Source organism: Rhinopithecus bieti, unplaced genomic scaffold, assembly GCF_001698545.2.
Source record: "Rhinopithecus bieti isolate Rb0 unplaced genomic scaffold, ASM169854v2 scaffold_7681, whole genome shotgun sequence".
NCBI classification, from domain to species: domain Eukaryota; kingdom Metazoa; phylum Chordata; class Mammalia; order Primates; family Cercopithecidae; genus Rhinopithecus; species Rhinopithecus bieti.
In genome coordinates, this window is record NW_016806571.1 from 3,503,896 (window position 1) to 3,526,221 (window position 22,326).

A 22,326-nucleotide genomic window follows, 5' to 3' on the forward strand; every position below is an offset into this window, starting at 1 on the left:
GCGCCCGGCCAATGTTATATTTTTAAGTAAACAAATGAAATAACAAGGTTCAATATTATAAATATTATTTAGATTAGATAACTACAAACTCTTGCTATAGAAGGGCCTTAGAGAACAATCTAACTTTTTACCTAAAGAGAAATACAAAACAGTTGATTAAGATCCTTGTCCAAGCCAGCTGGGCGTGATGGCTCATGCCTGAAATCCCAGCACTTTGGGAGACCGAGGCAGGCAAATCACCTGAGTCGGGAATTCAAGACCAGCCTGACCAACATGGAGAAACCCTGTCTCCACTAAAAACACAAAAAATTAGCCAGGCATGGTGGCGCATGCCTGTAATCCCAGTTACTCGGGAGGCTGAGGCAAGAGAATCATTTGAACCCTCTGGAGGTGTGATGAGCTGAGATCGCACCATTGCACTCTAGCCTGGGCAACAAAGAGCGAAACTCTGTCTCAAAAAAAAAAAAAAAAAAAAAATCCTTGTCCGGGCCGGGCACAGTAGCCAATGCCTGTAATCCCAGCACTTTGGGAGGCAAAGGTGGGCAGATCACAAGGTCAGGAGTTCGAGACCAGCCTGGCTAACATAGTGAAACCCCATCTCTACTAAAAATACAAAAAATTAGCCGGGAGTGGTGGCGGGCACCTGTAATCCCAGCGACTGGGGAGGCTGAGGCAGGAGAATTGCTTGAATCCTGGAGACGGAGGTTGCAGTGAGCTGATATCGCGCCATTGCACTCCAGCAGGGCGAAAGTGTTAGACTGTGTCTCAAAAAAAAAAAAAAAAAAAAGAAAAAAAAATCCTCGTCCAATCTCCTGAGTCCTACTCAAAAGTGAGGCAGCAGAAATAGTACTTATATTTTAGACTCACAGATGGGGATTCAAGTTCTATCACTAATTGGATATGTAATTTTTCACTGATTTGATGTGTTTATCTATGAGATAATGATTTCATAAGGCTTATTTAAGATTAAATAGACCATGTGAATGGACTCCCATCTTAGTCAAGGCCATTTCACTACAGCATCAGGCTTTTCAATCTTATGAGGAATAGGTAACAAAAAGTAGGCCAGATGTGGCAGTGTACACCTGTAGTACTACCTACTACAGAAGCTACAGTGGGAGAATCACCTAAGCCCAGAAGGTCGAGGATGCAGTGAGCTATGATCACACCACTGCACTCCTGCCTGAGACAAACAGAGAGACAGAGACAGAAACACAGAAAGGGAGACATATACACACCTCCCCCATACAGAGAGAGAGAGAGAGAGAGAGAGAGAGAGAGAGAGAGAGAGAGAGAGAGAGGAGGGTATATTATCTGAGGTAAAAGGAGTATTAGTGAGGAAAACAAAATACTTATGAATGAATATAAACTAAGAGCATGGTTCCGAAAGAACTCAGCTGGAGAGAGAGAATAAAAATCAACAGATTCAATTAAGTAAACCAAAAGACAGAAATTTTGCAATTTTATACCTTTGTCCTACTTGGTATTCTTATTGATTTAGCAAGCAGAGCTTGGATATCTAAACAGCTAACACTACTTATTACAATTATTTTCTGCTTTGAACCAGAGCTATCAGTCCAGATGTAGCCATTTATATTGAGATTCAGAGTTTTGAAGTAGTTGGTTGACCCATTAATTTTACCAATTCCTCGCATTTCCCAACTAAGAGAAGTAACTTAGTTATGGTAGATCTTAGGAGATTATTAAACGACTTTTGTTGCAAGTTTACGTTCCCTCAAGTCTCAAAAATAAAGACTAGAATAGGGGAGGCCAAATGGCACCAGCAAGTGGGAGAAGATCACAAAAAACAGTCCAGCCCAGGAAGCCTCTTTGTCCTTGTGGGTCTGAGACTACAACACCTCCCCCTCACAAGATGCTGAGCAGTCAAGTAGCTCAAGCAAACGGGAACCTGCCAGGAAGCCTGTCTGTCCCCACAGGCTGAAGACTCCCTTTTGTCCACATCTACAGGCATCGGGCAGCCCAGCCTGTGAAAATTTCCACCCCCTCAGACAGAAGCAACAGAGATCAATAAGAAGCAGCAGAGGTCAATGGGAGCCTCTGTGGCACCAGATAAAACAAGCAGACCCAAATACCATTGCAAAGGATCTGAAAATTAAACTTGTTATTGGAACCACAATCCACCAAAACAGTACAGGACCTGCATGGTAAAACTAAGTAAATACAGTGAATGCCAGCTTAAATAAGACTGGACATCCCCTAACATGATAGCCAAAATATCCAGGGTTCAATGGAAAATCACTATCTGAATCAAAGAAGACAATTAAAGGACGCCAACACTGAGACAGATGTTAAAATTGTAAGAAAAATTTTGGAGTAGGCGGAATGCAGTGGCTCACGCCTGTAATCCCAGCACTTTGGGAGGCCAAGGCGGGTGTATCACCTGAGGTCAGGAGTTCAAGGCCAGCCTGACCAGTATGGTGAAACCCTGTCTCTACTAAAAGTACAAAAATTAGCTAGGCATGGTGGCACATGCCTGTAGTTCCAGATACTTGGGAGGCTGAGGCAGGATAATTGCTTGAACCAGAAGGTGGAAGATGCAGTGAGTTGAGATCGCGTCACTGCTCTCCAGCCTGGGCGACGGAGCAAGACTCTGCCTCCAAAAAAAGTAATAAATAAACAATAAAAATTGGAATAGCTCTCATAAAAATGCTTCAAGAACTACTTAAAATTCTCCTGAAACAAATATATAGAAAATATCAGCAAAGACAGAACTTTTAAAAAGAAATCAAATAGAAATTATAAAAACAAAAAATACATTAAGATATTTGAAAACTCATCAGTAAGAGAGTGGAGATGACAGAGGATAGAATCAGTGAGCTTAATAACAGGTCAATACAATTTACTCAATGTTAACAGACAGAAAAAATAACACCAAAAAAAAAAATCAACAGAATCTCAAGGCACCATGGGATAATAACAGAAGATTCAACATTCATATCATCAGCATTCCAGAAAGAAAAGAGAAAAAGAGTAGGGTGGAAAGAGTATTCAAAGAATTGACCAGGCACAGTAGCTCACGTTTGTAATCCCAGCACTTTGGAAGGTCAAGGTGGGTGAATCACTTGAGGTCAGGAGTTTGAGACCAGCCTGGCCAATGTAGTGAAATCCTGTCTCTACTAAATTAGCCGGCTTGGTGGCGCACACCTGTGATCCCAGCTACTCGGGAGGCTGAGGCAGGAGAATTGCCGGATCCTGGGAGGCAGAGGTTGCAGTGAGCAAAGATCACTCCAGCCTGGGTGACAGAGTGAGACTCTGTCTCCAAAGAAAAGAAAAAAAAAGAGTATTCAAAGAATTAACAGCTGAAAACTTCTCTTATTTGGTTAAAGAAATAAACACAGGATGGGCACAATGACACAGGCCTGTAAACCCAGCACTTTGGGAGGGCAAGGCAGGCAAACTGCTTGAGCTCAGGCATTGCACTGGGCAACATGGTGAAACCCTGCCTCTACAAAAAATGCAAAAATTAGACAGGCATGGTGGTGCACACCTGTAGCCCCAGCTACTCAGGAGGCTAAGGTGGGAGAATTGCTTGAGCCCAGGAGGCTGGGGCTGCAGTGAGCTGAGATTGCACCACTGCACTCCAGCCTGGGCAACAGAATGAGACCCTGTCTCAAGAAACAAAAAACCTGAAGATGTAACAGGATTTAAAAGAAACAGAAAAGTAATAAAGAAAATGAAGAAATAAATGAACAGATTCAAGAAACTCAGTGAATCTAAATAGGATAAATCTAAATAAGTCCACCAAGATACATCATAATTAAACTCCTGAAAACTAAATCCAAAGAAAAAGTCCTGAAAGCAGTCAGAGAAAAACAATCCATTACTACAGAGAAACACCAATTTAAATGACAATAGATTTGTCAACTAAACCCACATAGGCCAGAAGGAAATGGCATGACATTTCACTAGTGCTGAATGAAAAGAACTGTCAATTGTGAATTCTATATCTGACAAACCAGCTTCAGACTAAGTAAAACTAAAAGAAGTAGTTGACTAAGAGGAGTAGAACTATTCTTAAAGATGACTAAAGGAAGTCATTGAATGGAATGGAAATGATAAAAGAAGCAATCCTGTAGCACCAGGAAGAAAAAACAGAAAGAGCAGGAATAGGTATATACCACAGACTACGCTTCTCATAAATTTTATAAATCACATTTGATGACTGGAACACAAATTTTAATACCATCTCATACTCAAGAATCTAAATGGAAGTACGGTTTCCACACTTCACTTACAGTGGTAAAATGGTATCAGCAGACTGTGATAAATCACATGTATATATTGTAATACCCAGTTGAAACAGTTTAGAAAACTATGTAAAGAAAGAAATACAATACTATAAATATAAATCAAGACAGAATCCTAAAATATGATCCATGAGGAAGTCAAGAAAAGAGAAACAGAGGAATGAGAAATAGAGGAAACAAACAGAAAACAAAACAAAACAAAAATGGCAGACAAACTCACCCATCAATAATTACTTTAAATACAAATGGTGTAAACACACAAATTAAAAGGCAAGGATTGGCAGCGTGGACCCAAAAAAAAAAAAAATCTAAACTATATGCAGTTTACAAGAAATTCATTTAGTTTCAAGGTGTCTTTAAAATTAAACATGCACGGCCGGGCGCAGTGGCTCAAGCCTGTAATCCCAGCACTTTGGGAGGCCGAGACGGGTGGATCACGAGGTCAGGAGATCAAGACCATCCTGGCTCACATGGTGAAACCCCGTCTCTACTAAAAAAATACAAAAAACTAGCCGGGCGAGATGGTGGGCGCCTGTAGTCCCAGCTACTCGGGAGTCTGAGGCAGGAGAATGGCATAAACCCGGGAGGCGGAGCTTGCAGTGAGCTGAGATCCGGCCACTGCACTCCAGCCTGGGCCACAGAGCAAGACTCCGTCTCAAAAAAAAAAAAAAAAAAAAAAAAATTAAGCATGCACTTACCACACAACCCAGCAACAGCACTTTCTGTACATTTAACCCAGAGAATGGAAAATGCATGCCCATATAAAAACATTTACACAGATGTTCACAGAAGTTTTATTTTTAATAGCCAAAGCCTGGAAACAATTCAGATATGCAATGGATAGTTAGAAACTGTCGTACGTCCATGTCAAAGAATACTACTCGGCAATAAAAAAGAATGAACTATGAACACAATAACTTGGAGGACTCCCCAGAGACATACAAAGAATGAGGGTTGCGGGGGAGCCAATCCCAGATGGTTACACACTCTATGATTCCATTAAACACTTGAAATGACAAAATTATACAAATGTAGGACAAACTAGAATAAGGGGGGCAAGAAGAGGTACTAGTGAAGTACATGTGGTTTTAAAAGAGGAACACAAAGGATATTCGTTGAAAGTATTCTGTATCTTGATTGTGGTGGTAGGTACATGCATCTATACACATGATAAAACCACATAGCACCCCATACACATACACACACCTGGGTACCAGTAAAACCAGGTGGATTATATCAGACACAGTATTCTGGCTGTGACACTGCACTATGGTTCTGCACAATGTTACCATTAGGAGAATCTGCATAAAAGGTTACTTCCTACAACTGCTTATGGCTTACATTTTTCTGTTGTACTTTAATTTTCTATAGGGAGCAATGGACAGCTGTTGCTTCTTCCTGGCCAATATCCATTCCCTCTTCTTCTGTAAAGAATGCTCAATTTTGGCTGGGCATGGTGGCTCACATCTGTAATCCCAGCACTTTGGAAGGTTGAGGTGGGCGGATCACTTGAGGCCAGGAGTTTGAGACTGGCCTGACCAACATAGTGAAACCCCATCTCTACTACAAATACAAAAAAGTAGCTGGGCGTGGTGGTGTGTGCCTGTAATCTGTTACTCGGGTGGCTGAGGCAGGAAAACTGCTTGAACTCAGGTGGCAGAGGTTGCAGTGAGTCGAGATTGCACTACCGCACTCCAGCCTGGGCAACAGAGCAAGACTGTCTCCAAAAAAAAAAAAAGAATGCTTAATTTTACTTTGGGGAACTATGCCCTACCCTACTGGAAACAGTCTCGGTAAGACTGTCCATTAAGATATCTCACCATCCCTGGGCACTAGGCCAACCAAGTTCACTCTTCCTTGAAGTTTAACCTTGAGCAGAGTAGACAATGACTAATTTAGCCCAACTGGAGTGTCCTGATGAGACTATGCATTAGAAGAAGTTGCCTTCCTTCTCCTAATTTCAGAGCCTGTTTCTTGCTTTTGAGTCTGAGTCTTGCCTCTGCCCCCATATTCTTCAAATAAATCTCATTTTGCTTAAGTTACTCACATTTGGTTCCTATCATTTGCACTTAAAGAACCCAATCAATGACCAGGCGCGATGGCTCACGCTTGTAACCCCAGCACTTTGGGAGGCCAAGGCGGGCAGATCACTTGAGGTCAGGAGGTCAAGACCAGCCTGGCCAACATAGTAAAACCCCGTTTCTACTAAAAATACAAAATTAGCCGGGGTAGTGGCAGGCGCCTGTAATTCCAGCTATAAGGGAGGCTGAGGCAGAAGAATCACTTGAACCTGCGAGGCAGAGGTTGCAGTGAGCCAAGACCATGCTGCTCCACTCCAGCTTGGGTGACAGAGTGAGACTTTGCCTCCAAATAAATAAATAAATAAATAAGAACCAATCAAATATATGCTCCCTTCAAACAAAAATAACACAAAACAAAATTTATCTAGTTTTTTTATTTTTTAATTATAATTTTAACTTTGTAAGACCTTAATTAAGCTTTCATCCACAAACTCTTGCTTACAATAAATAGGTTCTTACAAATGAACTTAACGGACTACAAATATAACTAGAGTTAAAAAGACTAATTAAGCTCTAATTATAACTCAAGCATGCCATGTCCAAGTCACATTAAAATACATGGACATGACTGTTGCCCTCAGGTCTCACAGGCATGTAACACGGTAACTGCTACAGTGGGGGTGAATCTAAAAGGCCACGCCCACACACAAAAATCCAATTCAGTAAAGGATCCAGATTAAGATTTTTAACCCATTCTGCCCTGTTTTTAAGTATCATGCCCCTAAAGGATTTACCAATTTTTTTAGACGGAGTCTTGCTGTGTTGCCCAGGCTGGAGTGCAGTGGCATGATCTTGGCTCACTGCAACCTCCGCCTCGTGGGTTCAAGCAATTCTCCTGTCTCAGCCTCCCGAGTAGCTGGGATTACAGGTGCCCGCCACCACATCCGGCTAATTTTTGTATTTTTAGTAGAGATGGGGTTTCACCATATTGGTCAGGCTAGTCTAGAACTCCTGACCTCAAGTGATCCACCCACCTCAGCCTCCCAAAGTGCTGGGATTACAGGCGTGAACCACTGTGCCCAGCCGACTTACCAATATTTTATCTAAATTAAGAACATAAACATACATTTTCAATCTTACAGCCATAAAGCAAATGTTAATATACATGTTTCCAGTCTACTAAATATTTTCATTATTAATCTGCCTAATACTTGGCATCCCAACACTTTTATAAGTCAAATGTTGATTTTAATAAACTTTAATGTAGATCGGATTTCTAAACTTATGATCAAACAATAAATACAAACTGCAAGAACCAAAAAAGCACACTTAATGAATAAACATTAACATAATAATATCAATATTACTTAGTTTCTGGACTAATTATTTAATTTTATAAAGTAAAACTCAAGCATTCAAAGGTAAGTTAAATTAAATTTGTAAGAGTGTGCTTTATAATTGCATAATACTTCTTTAGAATAAAGTAATACTTCTTACCTTCTGGAGTTGGAATGCAGTGCAGGAAAATGAAAGAAGAAAAAAAAAAGCTTTTAATTTTCTTACAAAGCAACAATAAAACCAAAAATTAAACTGTCCTTTCTCTTCCCAGCAATATCCACAATTCCCCAAATTAGCAACCCCCTCATTAACTTCTTCATTAAAATTTACAAGTTAGCCAAAAATATTATCAAAATATGTCTACAGATATACAAATTTAGCTAAACAGTCTAAACTACTTCAGAAAACAGTTGCAGTAATTTGATTGTGTAACAGAGTAAAACTTAGGGCAGTTTCGAATTAAATGTTGATACAATGAACACTACCCATTCTTTAATATTCTTCCCATGCATTTCAATTTCAAGGAGCCATCACAAAGCCATCAGCTTAAGGTTTATTAGCTTCCCTGTGATCCATAATGGAGCTCTTATGGATCTGAATTACAATAGATAAGAATACTCTTTTCTGTCAATACCCAAACATTTTGTTGTCATTTTTTTCATTACTAATCCTTCTTGACATCCCTACCAGGTTTGTGGGCTTGAAAGCAGATTGCAACTAACAGATAGGGAAGATGGCTGGGCACAGTAGCTCATGCCAAGGCCAAAGCAGGAGGACTGACTGCTTGAGCCCAAGAGTTCAAGATGAGCCTGAGCAACATAGTGAGTCCTCATCTCTACAAAAAATATCTTTTAAATGTTTAAAAAGAAGAGGAGGAAGATGCCGGCTTAACCACAAAGGTATCGTCCAACCTTAGATATAGTATCAATACAATAAAAAATGTTCTTCATTCTAAAACTAAGCTGTTTCTAATGAAATCACTTCAAGGCAATTCAGCTTAGCAAATAATCAGATGATCTACTCTGCAGGGGTAAGGATTTCTGCTGAAAAGTAGTAGAGAATATTGACTTTATTTCCCTTGCTATATACTTTTGCATGGGAGAGATATGGGAAAAAATAGGTGCTCTGATTGGTTTTAAATATAATGTAAGCTAAAACATATAACCTTCAATACAGTATGAAAGAGATTATTTTCTTCATAAACAAATTGGTACTAATCAGATGTCATTAGGACTCCCCCAGACAAAGAGGTAAAATCTCAATCTCTAAAATGTTTACTGAGCATAACCTTTGCTGGGTGGTTCCCAGAGTTCTTTACAATCTAGGCAGTTGGCCACACTCATTCATTAGCTATATAACTTACTCACCTATATTAATGTTATAGTGTGAAAGATTCAAATTCGCCAAAATTACTAATTATATATCATGAACCCTTGAGATCACTCATGAATGGTCTAATTCAGAAAATGCCCAATTTGTGGACGATAAATTCATGAACAAATAATCTTCCTATTTCCCCTCTTCTATTCATGAATGGAAAGACAAGAAAAACTAGTCAGAGAATAGGGTCTCAAGAACTGAATACTTTACTATTTTTCTCTTCTTTCCTGAAAACTCTATTTCTCTATTAGCTGATGTAAGAGTCAAGATAATACAGTTAATAAGATGCGCAGGCCGGGCACGGTGGCTCAAGCCTGTAATCCCAGCACTTTGGGAGGCCGAGACGGGCGGATCACGAGGTCAGGAGATCGAGACCATCCTGGCGAACACAGTGAAACCCCGTCTCTACTAAAAATACACAAAAAACTAGCCGGGCGAGGTGGCAGGCGCCTGTAGTCCCAGCTACTTGGGAGGCTGAGGCAGGAGAATGGCGTAAACCCGGGAGGCAGAGCTTGCAGTGAGCTGAGATCTGGCCACTGCACTCTAGCCTGGGTGACAGAGCGAGACTCCGTCTCAACAACAACAACAAAAAAAGATGAGCAAAGCAGGTTAAGGAAACTCCAAAGGGGGAGGGGGTGGGAAGCACTAAAGGCAAGAGCTACTTCAGAAGGAAGGCATTAAGTCTGACACTTAATGCTATAAAAGCACACCTGTAAACACTAATGGCAGCCACAGCTGATGGAGGGGGAAAACCTACTGTATATCTACCATAAGCGTAGGAATAGTAATGAGTAGTAACAGTAAAGAATTAACAGGCATGGTTTCAAAGAATATTCAGGGTATGTATTCTGTCAACAGTGTGTAGGCTTAATGTGTAGATTTAATTGTTCTATTTTTTGTAAGCCAGAATACCCAAATTGCACACAACCAGTCTCAAGTTCTTATCTGTTTGATATATACTGACATATTCATGCAATAAAATTACTGCAATTTATTTCAGAATAGCCCAGGGTATAAAGACTATTTACAGTTTATGATGGAGGATGTATACTTTTGTTTTTAGAATTCTCCAAAAGTAAAAATTTATATTTCAAAAAAGTGTCTTCAGACCAGGTACTGTGGCTCACATCTGTAATCCCAGCAGTTTGGGAGGCTAAGGTGGGAGGATCCCGTAAGCCCAGGAGTTTGAGACTAGCCTGGGCAACATAGAGACCTTGTCTCTATAAAAAAATTTAAAAATTAGCCAGGCATAGTGGTGTGTGCCCGCAGTCCCAGCTACTCGGAAGCCTGAGGTGGGAGAATCACTTGAGGCTGGGAGGTTGAGGCTGTAGTGAGCCGTGATTAAAAAACAAAACAAAACAAAACCAGAGGCGGCCAGGTGCAGTGGCTCATGCCTGTAAACTCAGCACTTTGGGAGGCCGAAGCAGGGGGACCACTTGAGTTCAGGAGTTCAAGACCAGCCTGGGCAACGTGGCAAAACCCCGTCTCTACAAAAAAAAAAAAATTAGCCAAGCATGATGGCGCACGCCTGTAAGTCCCGGCTACTTAGGAAGTCAAGGCTGCGGTGAGCCATGATCGTGCTACTGTACTCCAGTCTGGGTGACACTGAAACTGTCTCAAAAAGAAAGAAAGAAAACGAAAGAAATTACATTCACTCATGTGTTTAGCTGTACCTGTATATTTTTACCTATTACATAAATATGTAGTAGCTAATATTTATTCCCCAAAAGGTGGGACAGGTTCCCCAGCAGGGTGCTTTTCAGCAAAGCTCTTCTAGTACCTAGTAGGCAGTTTCCTGCGGCCACCTCAGGCTACAGCACCAATGAACTTTGTCATCCGCTGAGCTAGAGCCCTGCTTTCTCTTTACCTTTCAATAGTTAATCCCTGGTTAATCTGTTAATAACTTCCAGTTAATAACTTTCCTGTTCAAATTACTGTGTACTTTCTGGTCTTCTGATCAGACCCTAAGAACTATAGAACTGTATAGCTCAGAGACTTACACAGAACATTTAAATAAACTCTTAACTTATCAATGCCCAAAATCCCAGAAACAGTTCCATGAAGCCGTGTGGGAGTAGCCACGTGAGCATATTTGGGAGGCTGGAGTTTGAATCACCTCTGACACTTCCTGAAAAATGGCATAGTTTGTAATGACAAGAAGAAACATGGGCTCAAGTCAGGAGAAACTTAAAAACAAACTGGACCACCAGGTGCTCTTTGTTTCTCTGCAAACTGTAAAATCAGCATCATCAGACAAAAGGAAAGCACTTTTTTAAAAGGCTATTTTATATACTGATGGCTAATGACAACCATTTTACTTTCATTCAAAGTAAAATAAAATTCTGAATTCTTTCCCTTAGTAACTGAAGTATATCGTCAAAATGTACACAAAAATGGACACATCTCTCTGAATCTTTGGTTTTATTTCTAGTGTCTCAGGAAGGAAACAAAATACCTAACCATTCCTTCAATATTTAGATTCATACAAATGCACAGTATAATCCAGAATCAACACATGAGCTATAATAATGAGAATAGGGGCTCTTTAAACAAACAAACCCAGTAAACAAAATCTCTACCCAACGAATAATATAGATTTTAAAAGCAAACTGTCTACAGAAAACAAATGAGTAAAAGCTTACAAAATTGTTTTAAAAGTTCTAACAGTACTTCAAATTTGGAACAAGCAATTCTGTGTTGAAGAGCTCAACCCTAGGAAACAACTGCCACATTATCATTGGTATTTATGTAACAAACAAATTAGGTTAAATTTTAGCCACAGAAAATTGACAAGGAGGTTAGACATCTCAACAAAATTCTTTTACTATTTTGATTTTATGAAAAAACTGTTTATTGGTAAACAGTATGGGAATTAACTTTTCTCTATTTACAAATGACCAGATATCACAGCTACAGCATTTATCTATAGTATCAATAACTTTTCATGTCTTCTTGTTTTAACTGTTACAAAAAGAACTAAGCTAATTTAAAGAACTCCACAATGCCTTTACTATCAACTCTGACTATTAAGCATAACAGAAACAGTTCTTGACCTCTCCTGGCCTAAGTAATGTCCTCCCATTTCACCTGAAACATCAAAACTTTTTTTTTCCCTATTTCCCCCTTGGGAAATTTTTTTTTTTTTTTTTTTTTTTTTTTTTTTTTTAAGAGGCAGGGTCTTGCTTTGTTGCCCAGGGTTGGAGTGCAGTGGCCCAACCATGGCTCACTGCAGCCTTGACTTCCTGGGCTCAAGTGATCCTCCTGCCTCAGCCTCCCAGCATATTTGGGAGGCTGAAGTTTGAATCACGTCTGACACTTCCTGAAGTGATTATTATTAATATATGAGATACTAATAATACCTCATATATTCATAGGACATATATTCATGGGACTATAGGCCTGCACTGCCATGTTTTCTTTTCTTTTTTAATAAAGACAAGGTCTCGCTATCTTGTTCAGGCTGGTCTCAAACCCCAGGCCTCAAGTGATCCTCCCATCTCAGCTTCCCAAAGTGTTGCAGTTACAGGCATGAGCCACCATGCCCAGCCTAAACTATCTTTAAAATTAGTGCTTTAATGCATAAAAACAACATAATGGAATATAAAAAGTCACAGATCATGGTGAGGGGAAAATTTAAGGACCTTTTCTTCCTATATTTTCTAAAATGCTGCTATGCTTTATAGTTATAAACAGGCATTTAATTTAAATATTGTACTGCTTTTGTAAAAAAAAAAAAAAAAAAAAGGAATTCATGTTTCTAATTAATTTCCAGAATTCCATACTTTGGATAAATGATTTCCAATCTTACTTACCACCCAACTTCTTAAATCTTGAATCTTTCCCAGCTAGGAGCCAACCACTTCGTTTGTTTTTGTTTTTTTTTTTCTTTTGAGATGGAGTTTCACTCTTGTTGCCCAGGCTGGAGTGCAATGGCACAGTCTCAGCTCACTGAAACCTCTGCCTCCCGGGTTCAAGCAGTTCTCCTGTCTCAGCCTCCCGAGTAGCTGGGATTACAAGCATGTGCCACCACACCGAGCTAATTTTGTATTTTTAGTGGAGATGGGGTTTCTCCTTGTTGGTCAGCCTGGTCTCGAACTCCCAACCTCAGGTGATCTGCCCATTTCGGCCTCCCAAAGTGCTGGGATTACAGGCATGAGCCACTGCGCCCGGCCCACTTCTTTTCAAATATCTCATTGGTTGGTTGCGGTAAAACCCACATAACATAAAAGTTACCATTTTAACCATTTTTAATCAGTGGCATTAAGTACATTCACAATGCTGTGCAGCTGTTATCATCATCCATCTTCAGAACGTTTTCAACATCTCTAACAGAAATTCTGTACTCATTTAATAGTAACTCACTATTCCCCACTACTCTGGTCTATGGTAACCTCTATCCTACTTTCTCTCTATGAACTTACCTATTTTAGGTATCTCATGTAACTGGAGTCATACACTTGTCTTTTGGGGTCTGGCTTACTTCACTTAGCATAATGTTTTCAAGGTTCATCCATACTGCAGCATGTATCAGAATTTTATGTCTTCTTAAGACTAAATAATACTTCATTTATGCATATACCTTATTTTGTTTATTCATTAATCTGTTCATATTTGTTTTCAATAAAAAATAAAATTTAATAAATTTTAAAATCAAACAAAAATGGTATTGAATAACCTAGGCAAAATTCTTCAAAATGTGGGAGCCAAAGGAAAAATATAAAGGGAGAAGAGCTCAAAGTCATGTACCGAGGTCCAAGGAATGAAAATAAAACAGTAAGCAGTCACACATTTTTGAGAAGCATAATACGTGTTTCATTCTGTAATCTTTCTAAAAAACTTTTAAGAGTATAAGACTACTGGCCGGGCATGGTAACTCATGCCTGGAATCCCAGCACTTTGGGAGGCCAAGGCAGGAGGATCACCTGAGTCCAAGAGTTCAAGACGAGCCTGGGCAACATGGCGAAACCCTTGCCTCTACAAAAAATACAAAAATTAGCTGGACATGGTGGCACATGCAACTCTTGTCCCAGCTACTCAGGAGGCTGAGGTTGTGGGACTTCTTGATCCCAAAAGAACAAGGCTGCAGTGAGATAAGATTGCACCACTGCACTCAGGCCTGGGTAACAGAGCGAGACCCTGTCTCAGAAGAAAAGACTACCATTTGACACATCACTGCAGCAAGATAATAATCTATAACTATATACGAATATGATCTTCCAATCAATAATACCTCATATATGCATTAACAAGTAGGTTTTAAATACTTGTTATGCACCATATGCTGAGGGGTGGGGAAAGATAATGTCACTGCCTCTGGAGCCACCTTAAAAATGTAAGGTACAGAGAAACTGTATGACTTTTTTTATAACCACAAACATATACAATTTCAAACCTTAATGCTATGAAGAACACAGAACATGACGGGCACGGTGGCTCATGCCTATAATCCTTCCACTTTGGGAGGCTGAGGAAGGCAGATCATTTGAGTTCAGGAGTTCGAGATCGGCCCGGTCAACATGGTGAAACCCTGTCTCTACTAAAAATATAAAATTAGCCAAGCATGGTGGCACGGGCCTGTAGTCCCAGTTACTCGGGAGGCTGAGGGAGGAGAATCACTTGAACCTGGGAGAAAGAGGTTGCAATGAGCCGAGATCACGCCACTGCACTCCAGCCTGGGCAACAAGAGTGAAACTCTGTCTCAAAAAAAAAAAAAGAAAAAAGAAAAAAAGAAAAGAAAAGAACACAGAACACTACAACCAACTAAAATAGGAAGGTATGATCAAGACCAGAAAGTCAGCCAAAATTCTCTCTGAAAAAGAGGTATACAAATGGAGACCTAGAAGACTTAACTGTCCAACAGCTGAGTGAAAGCACATTCCCTGCTAAGGGTGGTCAGCATGTACTGCTTTGTTGTCCTGTAACTGCATTACCACAACACAGTTTAACCAGGAAAAGCTAATTTCAACTGTCACTATGTGAACCAGAAGCTATCCAATGATTCACATACTTTACTACCTTTTTAAAAAAACTCTTCCATTTTTTCTTGCGGTTTTTTTGTTTGTTTGTTTGTTTTTACTAATCTTTATTTACTATTCCTGCGTGCTCCCTGGAAATGATCATAGTAAGTTTAAAGTCCCAGAGCCTTACTATGTTAGAGCTGGATGATACTGACATTAAGACCTCCTGGCCTCAAGTGATCTGCCTGCCTCGGCCTCCCAAAGTGCTGGGATTACAGGCATGAGCCACTGCACCCACCCACAAAAGGTACTTTTAAAAGTTAATTCTTCAAATGTGTATACATATATATACACACACAAGACTGTATATATATGTATATATGTGTATGTGCATATATGTATGTGCATATATGTGCATATGTGTGTATATGTGTGTGTGTGTGTGTATATATACACACAAGACTCGACACAGCGAGACTCTGTCTCAAAAAAAAAAAAAAATAGAGACAGGGTTTTACCATGTTGGCCAGGCTGGTCTCAAACTCCCGATCTCAGGTGATCCACCCATCTCGGCCTCCCAAAGTGCTGGGATTACAGGCATGAGCCACTGCACCCGGCCTTCAAATGCATTTTTAATTAATTTTAATTAAAATGTTTAATTTTAAAATGTTTACACTCCATTTTTCAGGGCTATGTTATATAAAGTATATAAATATATATATATATAGTTTTTTGTTTGTTTTTTTTTGAGACAGAGACTCGCTCTGTTGCCCAGGCTGGGGTGCACTGGTGCAATCTCAGCTCACTGCAACCTCCACCTCCTGGGTTCCAGCTATTCTCCTGCATCAGCCATCCAAGTAACCGGGATTACACACACGTGTCACCATGCCTGGCTAATTTTTTTTTTAATAGAGATGGGGTTTTGGCTGGGCACGGTGGCTCACGCCTGTAATCCCAGCACTTTGGGAGGCCAAGGCGGGCAGATCATGAGGTCAGGAGATTGAGACCATCCTGGCTAACTCGGTGAAACCATGTCTCTAATAAAAATACAAAAAAATTAGCCAGACGTAGTGGCAGGTGCCTGTAGTCCCAGCTACTCGAGAGGCTGAGGCAGGAGAATGGCGTGAACATGGGAGGTGGAGCCTGCAGTGAGCCGAGATCGCGCCGCCACTGCACCCCAGCCTGGGTGACACAGTGACTCCATCTCCCAAAAAAAAAAAAAAAAAAAAAAAAAAGATAAACGGGGGTTTACCATGTTGCCAGGCTGTTCTCAAACTTCCAACCCAGGTGATCCGCCCACGGCTCAGCCTCTCCAAATGGCTGGGATTACAGGCTTGACCACTGCACCCGCCTCCAAATCATTTTATACTTTTTAATTTAAAATTTTACATTCAATTTTCAGGAATGTGTTATATAGAAGTAAGGCAGACTAATTTATATTACTTTTCAGTCCTGAATGCAACACCTAATTAATTTCAGCTACTGAAGTACCTGACCCATAAATCAAAAAAGAATTCAAAGCCTTTAAAAGGGAAGCCAATAAAAAACCTCAACTAGAATTCATGTCAAAGAGAAGAAAACGGTGCGCCATAGGTCCCAGCTTCAGAGGCAGAGATGGGAGAATCACTAAGGCCAGGAGTTAACTGCGTACTCCAGAATCATGGCTGTGACAGCCACTGTACTCGAGGCTGGGCAACATAAGAGACATCCATCTCTTAAAAAAAAAGAAGAAAGAGAAAGAAAATAGAAATAAAATTTAGACATCAATGGCTACTCAGCACCTTTGGGGAAGGCCGAGACGGGCGGACATGAGGTCCAGGAGATCGAGACTATCCTGCTAACACGGGAAACCCCATCTCTACTAAAAAATAAAAACTAGCGGGCGAGGTGCGCGGCGCCTGTAGTCCCAAGCTACTCGGAGCTGAGGCAGGAAAGCGTAAACCCAGGAGGCGGAGCTGCAGTGACTGAGTCCGGCCACTGCACTCCAGCCGGCCACAAGCAGACCGCTCAAAAAAAAAAAAAAAAAAAAAAAAGAAATAAATGTCCATTACAAATAATGTGGCATAGTTACGTTTCCCAAATGGGAACACAATTGGCCCAGACGAAAACTATATTCAAACTGGCGTGAGAACAATTCAGACAAGGACCGGCACCCACCACTAAGCACTAGACTAATGTTCATGACTCCTGTTTAGTACACGAGACCATTGCCCGCTAATGCCATTGTGTTCCCCTACCGGTTTCCACACATCCATACTGTGAACTATTGTCACAAGGAGCTCTTCCTCCAGCCTCCCCTGGCTCCGACAGTACACCAGCTTCATAAACCTGCTTCATCCTCCCAAACGTGCTAGGAATTACAGAGTGTGAGCCACCCTACCCTTCCGTGTGACACATCCACTCATACTTAAAACCAGCAGTATTGGAAAGCACTGCAAACTTCCTAACTTAATAAATCAACCATAGATCCCAAATTTCTGTCTTAAATATAACAAGCATACCGATATAATTTTAACATTTCTTGATTCGATAGACAGTCTAAGAACACTGCAACTTGGCCAGCATGGTGGCCACCCTGTACCACGCCTTTGGGCCGACTAAGCGCGGACTGTCTGACTCAGGAGGCGAAAGACCTGGGCAAAATGGTGAAACCTTCTCTACGACAAAATAACAAAAATAGTCAGGCATGGTCGTGCGGCTGTAATCCCAGCTACTCGGAGGCTGAGGCAGGAGAAGCCTGAACCTGGGAGGCATAGTGCAGTGACCGAGAATCACGCCACTCGCACTCTACCGGAGACCGCGTTCAACCAAAAAAAAAAAGACTATTAAGTATTATGAATTTTTTTTTTTTTTTTTTTTTTTTTTAACAAGACAGCATCTTGCTCTGTCACCAAGGCTGGGGTACAGTAGCACCTTCTTAGCACTCTGCAGCCTTAAACTCCTGGACTCAAGCAATCCTCCCACCTCAGCCTCCCAAATAGCTAGGACTATAGGAGCACACCACCACATCTAGTTCATACAATTTTTGTAGAGATGAGGTTTCACTACGTTGGCCAGGCTGGTTTCAAACTCCTGGCCTCGAGCAATCCTCCCACCTCAGCCTCCCAAAGAGTTGCGATCACAAGCATGAGCCACCATGCCTGGCCTGTTACTGTAATATAATAAGATTCTTGGAAATTAAAGACTGTGTTATCTTCGATCCTGTATTAATGACCCAAGTCTATTATATTTGAACATGATAAGACTATTATTTGACATATATACTGCTTTACAGTTCTTTTTCATTTTATCCTTTTGAGCCAGCATTATTTCTTCTGGGACTATCTGTCTACCTCTAGGATTCTCCCTATATGAGAGTAATTTTTATCACTAATGACCAAGTTTATTAAATCAAAAAGCCTGAAGTGACAGATGAAGTCTTGAAGATGGCTCCAGGTCTTCCTAAAAATTACAGTGCATGGGCTTAAAGATAGCTACCCTCTAAGAATTTAACTTACTTTTGGTTTTAAAACTATGTAATAACTTAAAAAATTCCAAAGATCTGACAGCTGAATAAATCAGAACAAAGCATTTATTATTAAATAATTAATCTTCAGGACTAAAGTACACTATTATATACTACCAAATACTCTGATCAAGTATTATAATTATTACTAATAATATTTAAATAACTCACCTGATTTCTTTTAGTCCTTCTCTCTGGATAACTTGAAGAATTTCTTTATGACTCATGGGTGTATTGGGGTATTTTCTAAGACCTGAAAACAAGCATATAATAATAAATTATTTCTTATCTCAAGTTCTTACAATTCTATATATAATTATATTTCTTATGTCTTAATAATTATATCCAGAGCATACATAGCCAGAGACTTTTCATCCCTTATATTTCAGAATAAATGAAAAATTAACAATATATATCAGATCTTCTTTCCCTCAGTCATAAATAGTAAGTCAACTCCTGAAGCAGAAATTGACCAAAAAAGCTAAAATTAACAACCCAATTATTTACTACTAATAATATGCAACTGTTTACTTTCTACCTCCATCCCCACATCCCTTCACTACCTGTGACTTACTGCAAGCACATTAAGATCATCCATTTCCTGGTAAATGTATAGCAAAGCCTAGTAAATCACAGGAGCACAATGAATTCTTAACCAAAACAAGTAAACAATATGATTATAATAAAATTAAAGTAATATCTGTGTTCTGGTTCTGGTAAAGACAGAGTAGGTATAGTCCATTCTGTCTCTCCCACTGAATGCAACTAAAAACCTGGACAGAATGCATGAAGCAGCTCTTTGAGGACTCCAAAAATGGTAGCAGGTGGCCTAGGGAGGAAAGCATAACTAGGAGTACCACACTAGTCCAGCAGTGAGTTTCCTGATTTTGTTTCCCTCTGGTAGCTCCCCTGAGCCTGGACTTAAAGGCAGCCCAAAACCCGGAACTGCAGGCTAAGTGCAGGCAGAAAGTGCTCCAAGAGAAAAATCTTCTTTGGTCTGAGGCACAGTAAAGAGGGCATTTCTAAATGTTGGATAGAGGGAGAAAAAATTCTCTGGGTCCCCCGCCCCCCACCGCTTTTCTTTTTCTCTGCCGTTGCCCCAGGCAATCGCATGGGAGCAGCTGTGGTAATACTAGCAGTAGCTAGACAGGGACCTAAAACTCCAAGAAAGCAGAACCTTGCAAGTGGACCTACAAGCATGGAAGGAATTCCCATGATTTATCTCGGCCAGGCACAGTGTTTCGTGCCTGTAATCTCGGCACTTTGAGAAGCTGAGGCGGGCAGATGACTTGAGGTCAGGAGTTCAAAACCAGCCTGGCCAACATGGTGAAACCCCATCTCTACTAAAAATACAAAAATTAGTCAGGCATGGTGGTGAGTGCCTGTAATCCCAGCTACTCAGGAGGCTGAGGCAGGAGAATCACTCGAACCTGGGAGACAGAGGTTGCAGTGAGCTGAGATTATGCCACTGCACTCCAGCCTGGGCAACAGAGTGACACTCCATCTCAAAAAAAAAAATTAGCGGGGCATGGTGGTGAACCTGGGAGGCAGAGGTTGCAATAATCCGAGATTGTGCCCCTGCACTACAGCCTTGGCGACAGAGCCTGTCTCAAAAAAAGAAATAATGTCTAATAAACAATTCAAACTTACTCAACATAGGAATAGTAAGGAAATCAGCAACTCACAAGAGAAAACATAAGCTATATACAATAAACCTAAGGTAACAGAGATGTTGGAATTATCAGACAAAAGTAGCTATTACAACTATGCTTCAAAATGTCTGGTGAATATTCTTGAAACAAATAGCTAAGAGTCTCAACAGATATATATGTATATTTCGTATATGTTTTATTTTGTTGTTTATACTTACATTTACATATGAAACAAAAATACAATAACCAGTAATATTTCCAAACATAATACAGCAAGATAAATGGCAGCCAAAATTCAAATCCAAGTCTTGCACCACTATAGCACACTGTGTCCTGTGTTTGTAACTATTTTCTCATTTGGTCAGTCATAAAATCCAATACATATTTCTGTGTATCACGTTCCTTGATCTCTCTGCTACATCTGACATTATTAACTGTTCCCTTCACAGACTTCACTCTCCCAGACTTTTCTTTTTCCCCAAATATTTTTCTCAGTTTTCTTTGTAGATGTCTTTTTCTGTGCCCATCCCTCAAATATTTTATAAATATCCATTTACCCCTTTTACTTTTCACTCCACCAAAATTTCCCTGAATAACATTAACCAGTCACCAAGCTTTCACCAATCACTCACATTTTGATGAATGAAGCGGCAGTCTGTTAAAACTATTAAAACCTGTAAAAGTTGGATATCCCATAAGCATTTCAAACTTCAGATGTCCAAAGTTAAACGTATTGCCTTCATCCAAGTTAAGGCCGATACAGAAAACTGAACTTTTATTTATTTATTGTCTATATACTAAAAATGTATTAAAGTACTGAAAATAAACAAAAATACACCATGGACCTGGACAAATAACAGTTCACAAAAGGGTTAATATAACTGGATAATAACTATATGAAAAAGAATTTGCACACTGAAGTATTTATGGTGAAATCATATGATGTCTGGGACTTCAAAAAATATACAAGAAGTTACGGGTTTAAATATAGCAAGATTGGCCATAAATTGATAATTATAGAAGCTAAATGATGAACACAAAGATATTCACTATATTATTGTCCACTTTTGCGTACAAATTCAATATCCTATAAAAATTTATGAAGCAAATGAAATACAATATTTGACTTTACTAGTAATCAAATATAATACATTTCAATGTGGGTTTTTTCCTGCCAATTTAAATGGCAAAAATGGCTACGTTTGCACGTATACATCTGTCCAAGGAGCTAGAAAACTGAAATAAATATTTCTAGAGCGCCATTTCTCTGGCATATCAAATCTTAACTGAAACGTGACTATTAAATCATTATCAGAATGAGTCACACTCAGAACTGAAAATATTTGTATTATTCATGGTAATGGTAAAAATTAGTATTTTCTAATATATTCTGCAGAACAAGAAATTGAGTTATTTTAATATTTTAATGTGTTTGAAACATCATAAGACATTAAGCTATTAGAAGCGGAGACTGGTTGGGTGCAGTGGCTCACACCTGTAATCCCAGCACTTTGGGAGGCTGAGATGGGCAGATCACAAGGTCAGGAGATCAAGACCATCCTGGTTAACACGGTGAAACCCCGTCTCTACTAAAAATACAAAACAATTAGCCGCGCATGGTGGTGGGCGCCTGTAGTCCCAGCTACTCAGGAAGCTGAGGCAGGGGAACAGCGTAAACTCTGAAGGCGGAGCTTGCAGTGAGCGGAGATTGTGCCACCGCACTATCTCAAAAATAAACAAATAAATAAATAGAAGTAGAGACCAAAAATTGTGTCTTTTTAGTAAGGATTTCACTGATTTCCAAGATGTTCTGTACTTTAATCAAACAGAGTAAACCAGTTGGTTAAAACTACTGAAGGAGGCCGGACACGGTGACTCAGGCATGTAATCCCAGTACTTTGGGAGGCCAAGGCAGGTGGATCACCTGAAGTCAAGAGTTCAAGACCAGCCTGGCCAACGTGGTGAAACCCCATCTCTACTAAAAATACAAAAATTAACGGGGCATGGTGGCGGGTACCTGTAGTCCCAGCCACTAGGGAGGCTGAGGCAGGAAAATCACCTGGACCGGGAGGCGGAGGTGGCAGTGAGCCAAGATCGCGCCATTGCGCTCCAGCCTGGATGACAAGAGCAAAACTCCATCTCAAAATATATATATATATATTATATATAGTATATATATTATATTAAATTATATATAACTTTATG

The 22,326-nt window shown here is 40.0% G+C and overlaps 1 protein-coding gene across 5 annotated transcripts in view; it reads right to left on the bottom strand.

Annotated features, from left to right (window-relative positions):
* The window catches only part of ASXL2 (ASXL transcriptional regulator 2), a 160,583-nt gene that overhangs the window by 101,221 nt on the left and 37,036 nt on the right, over nucleotides 1–22,326 (bottom strand). For 4 of the 5 annotated variants that reach the window (XM_017876858.1, XM_017876856.1, XM_017876853.1 and 1 more), the window contains exons 2-3: nucleotides 18,641–18,722; nucleotides 17,878–17,880 (exon numbers count right to left, since the gene is read on the bottom strand). In XM_017876858.1, coding sequence (XP_017732347.1) covers nucleotides 17,878–17,880; nucleotides 18,641–18,696 — 59 coding nt within the window. In that variant the 5' untranslated portion in view covers nucleotides 18,697–18,722. The remainder of the gene's footprint in view (nucleotides 1–17,877; nucleotides 17,881–18,640; nucleotides 18,723–22,326) is intronic. The other variant, XM_017876854.1, reaches the window with a different exon arrangement.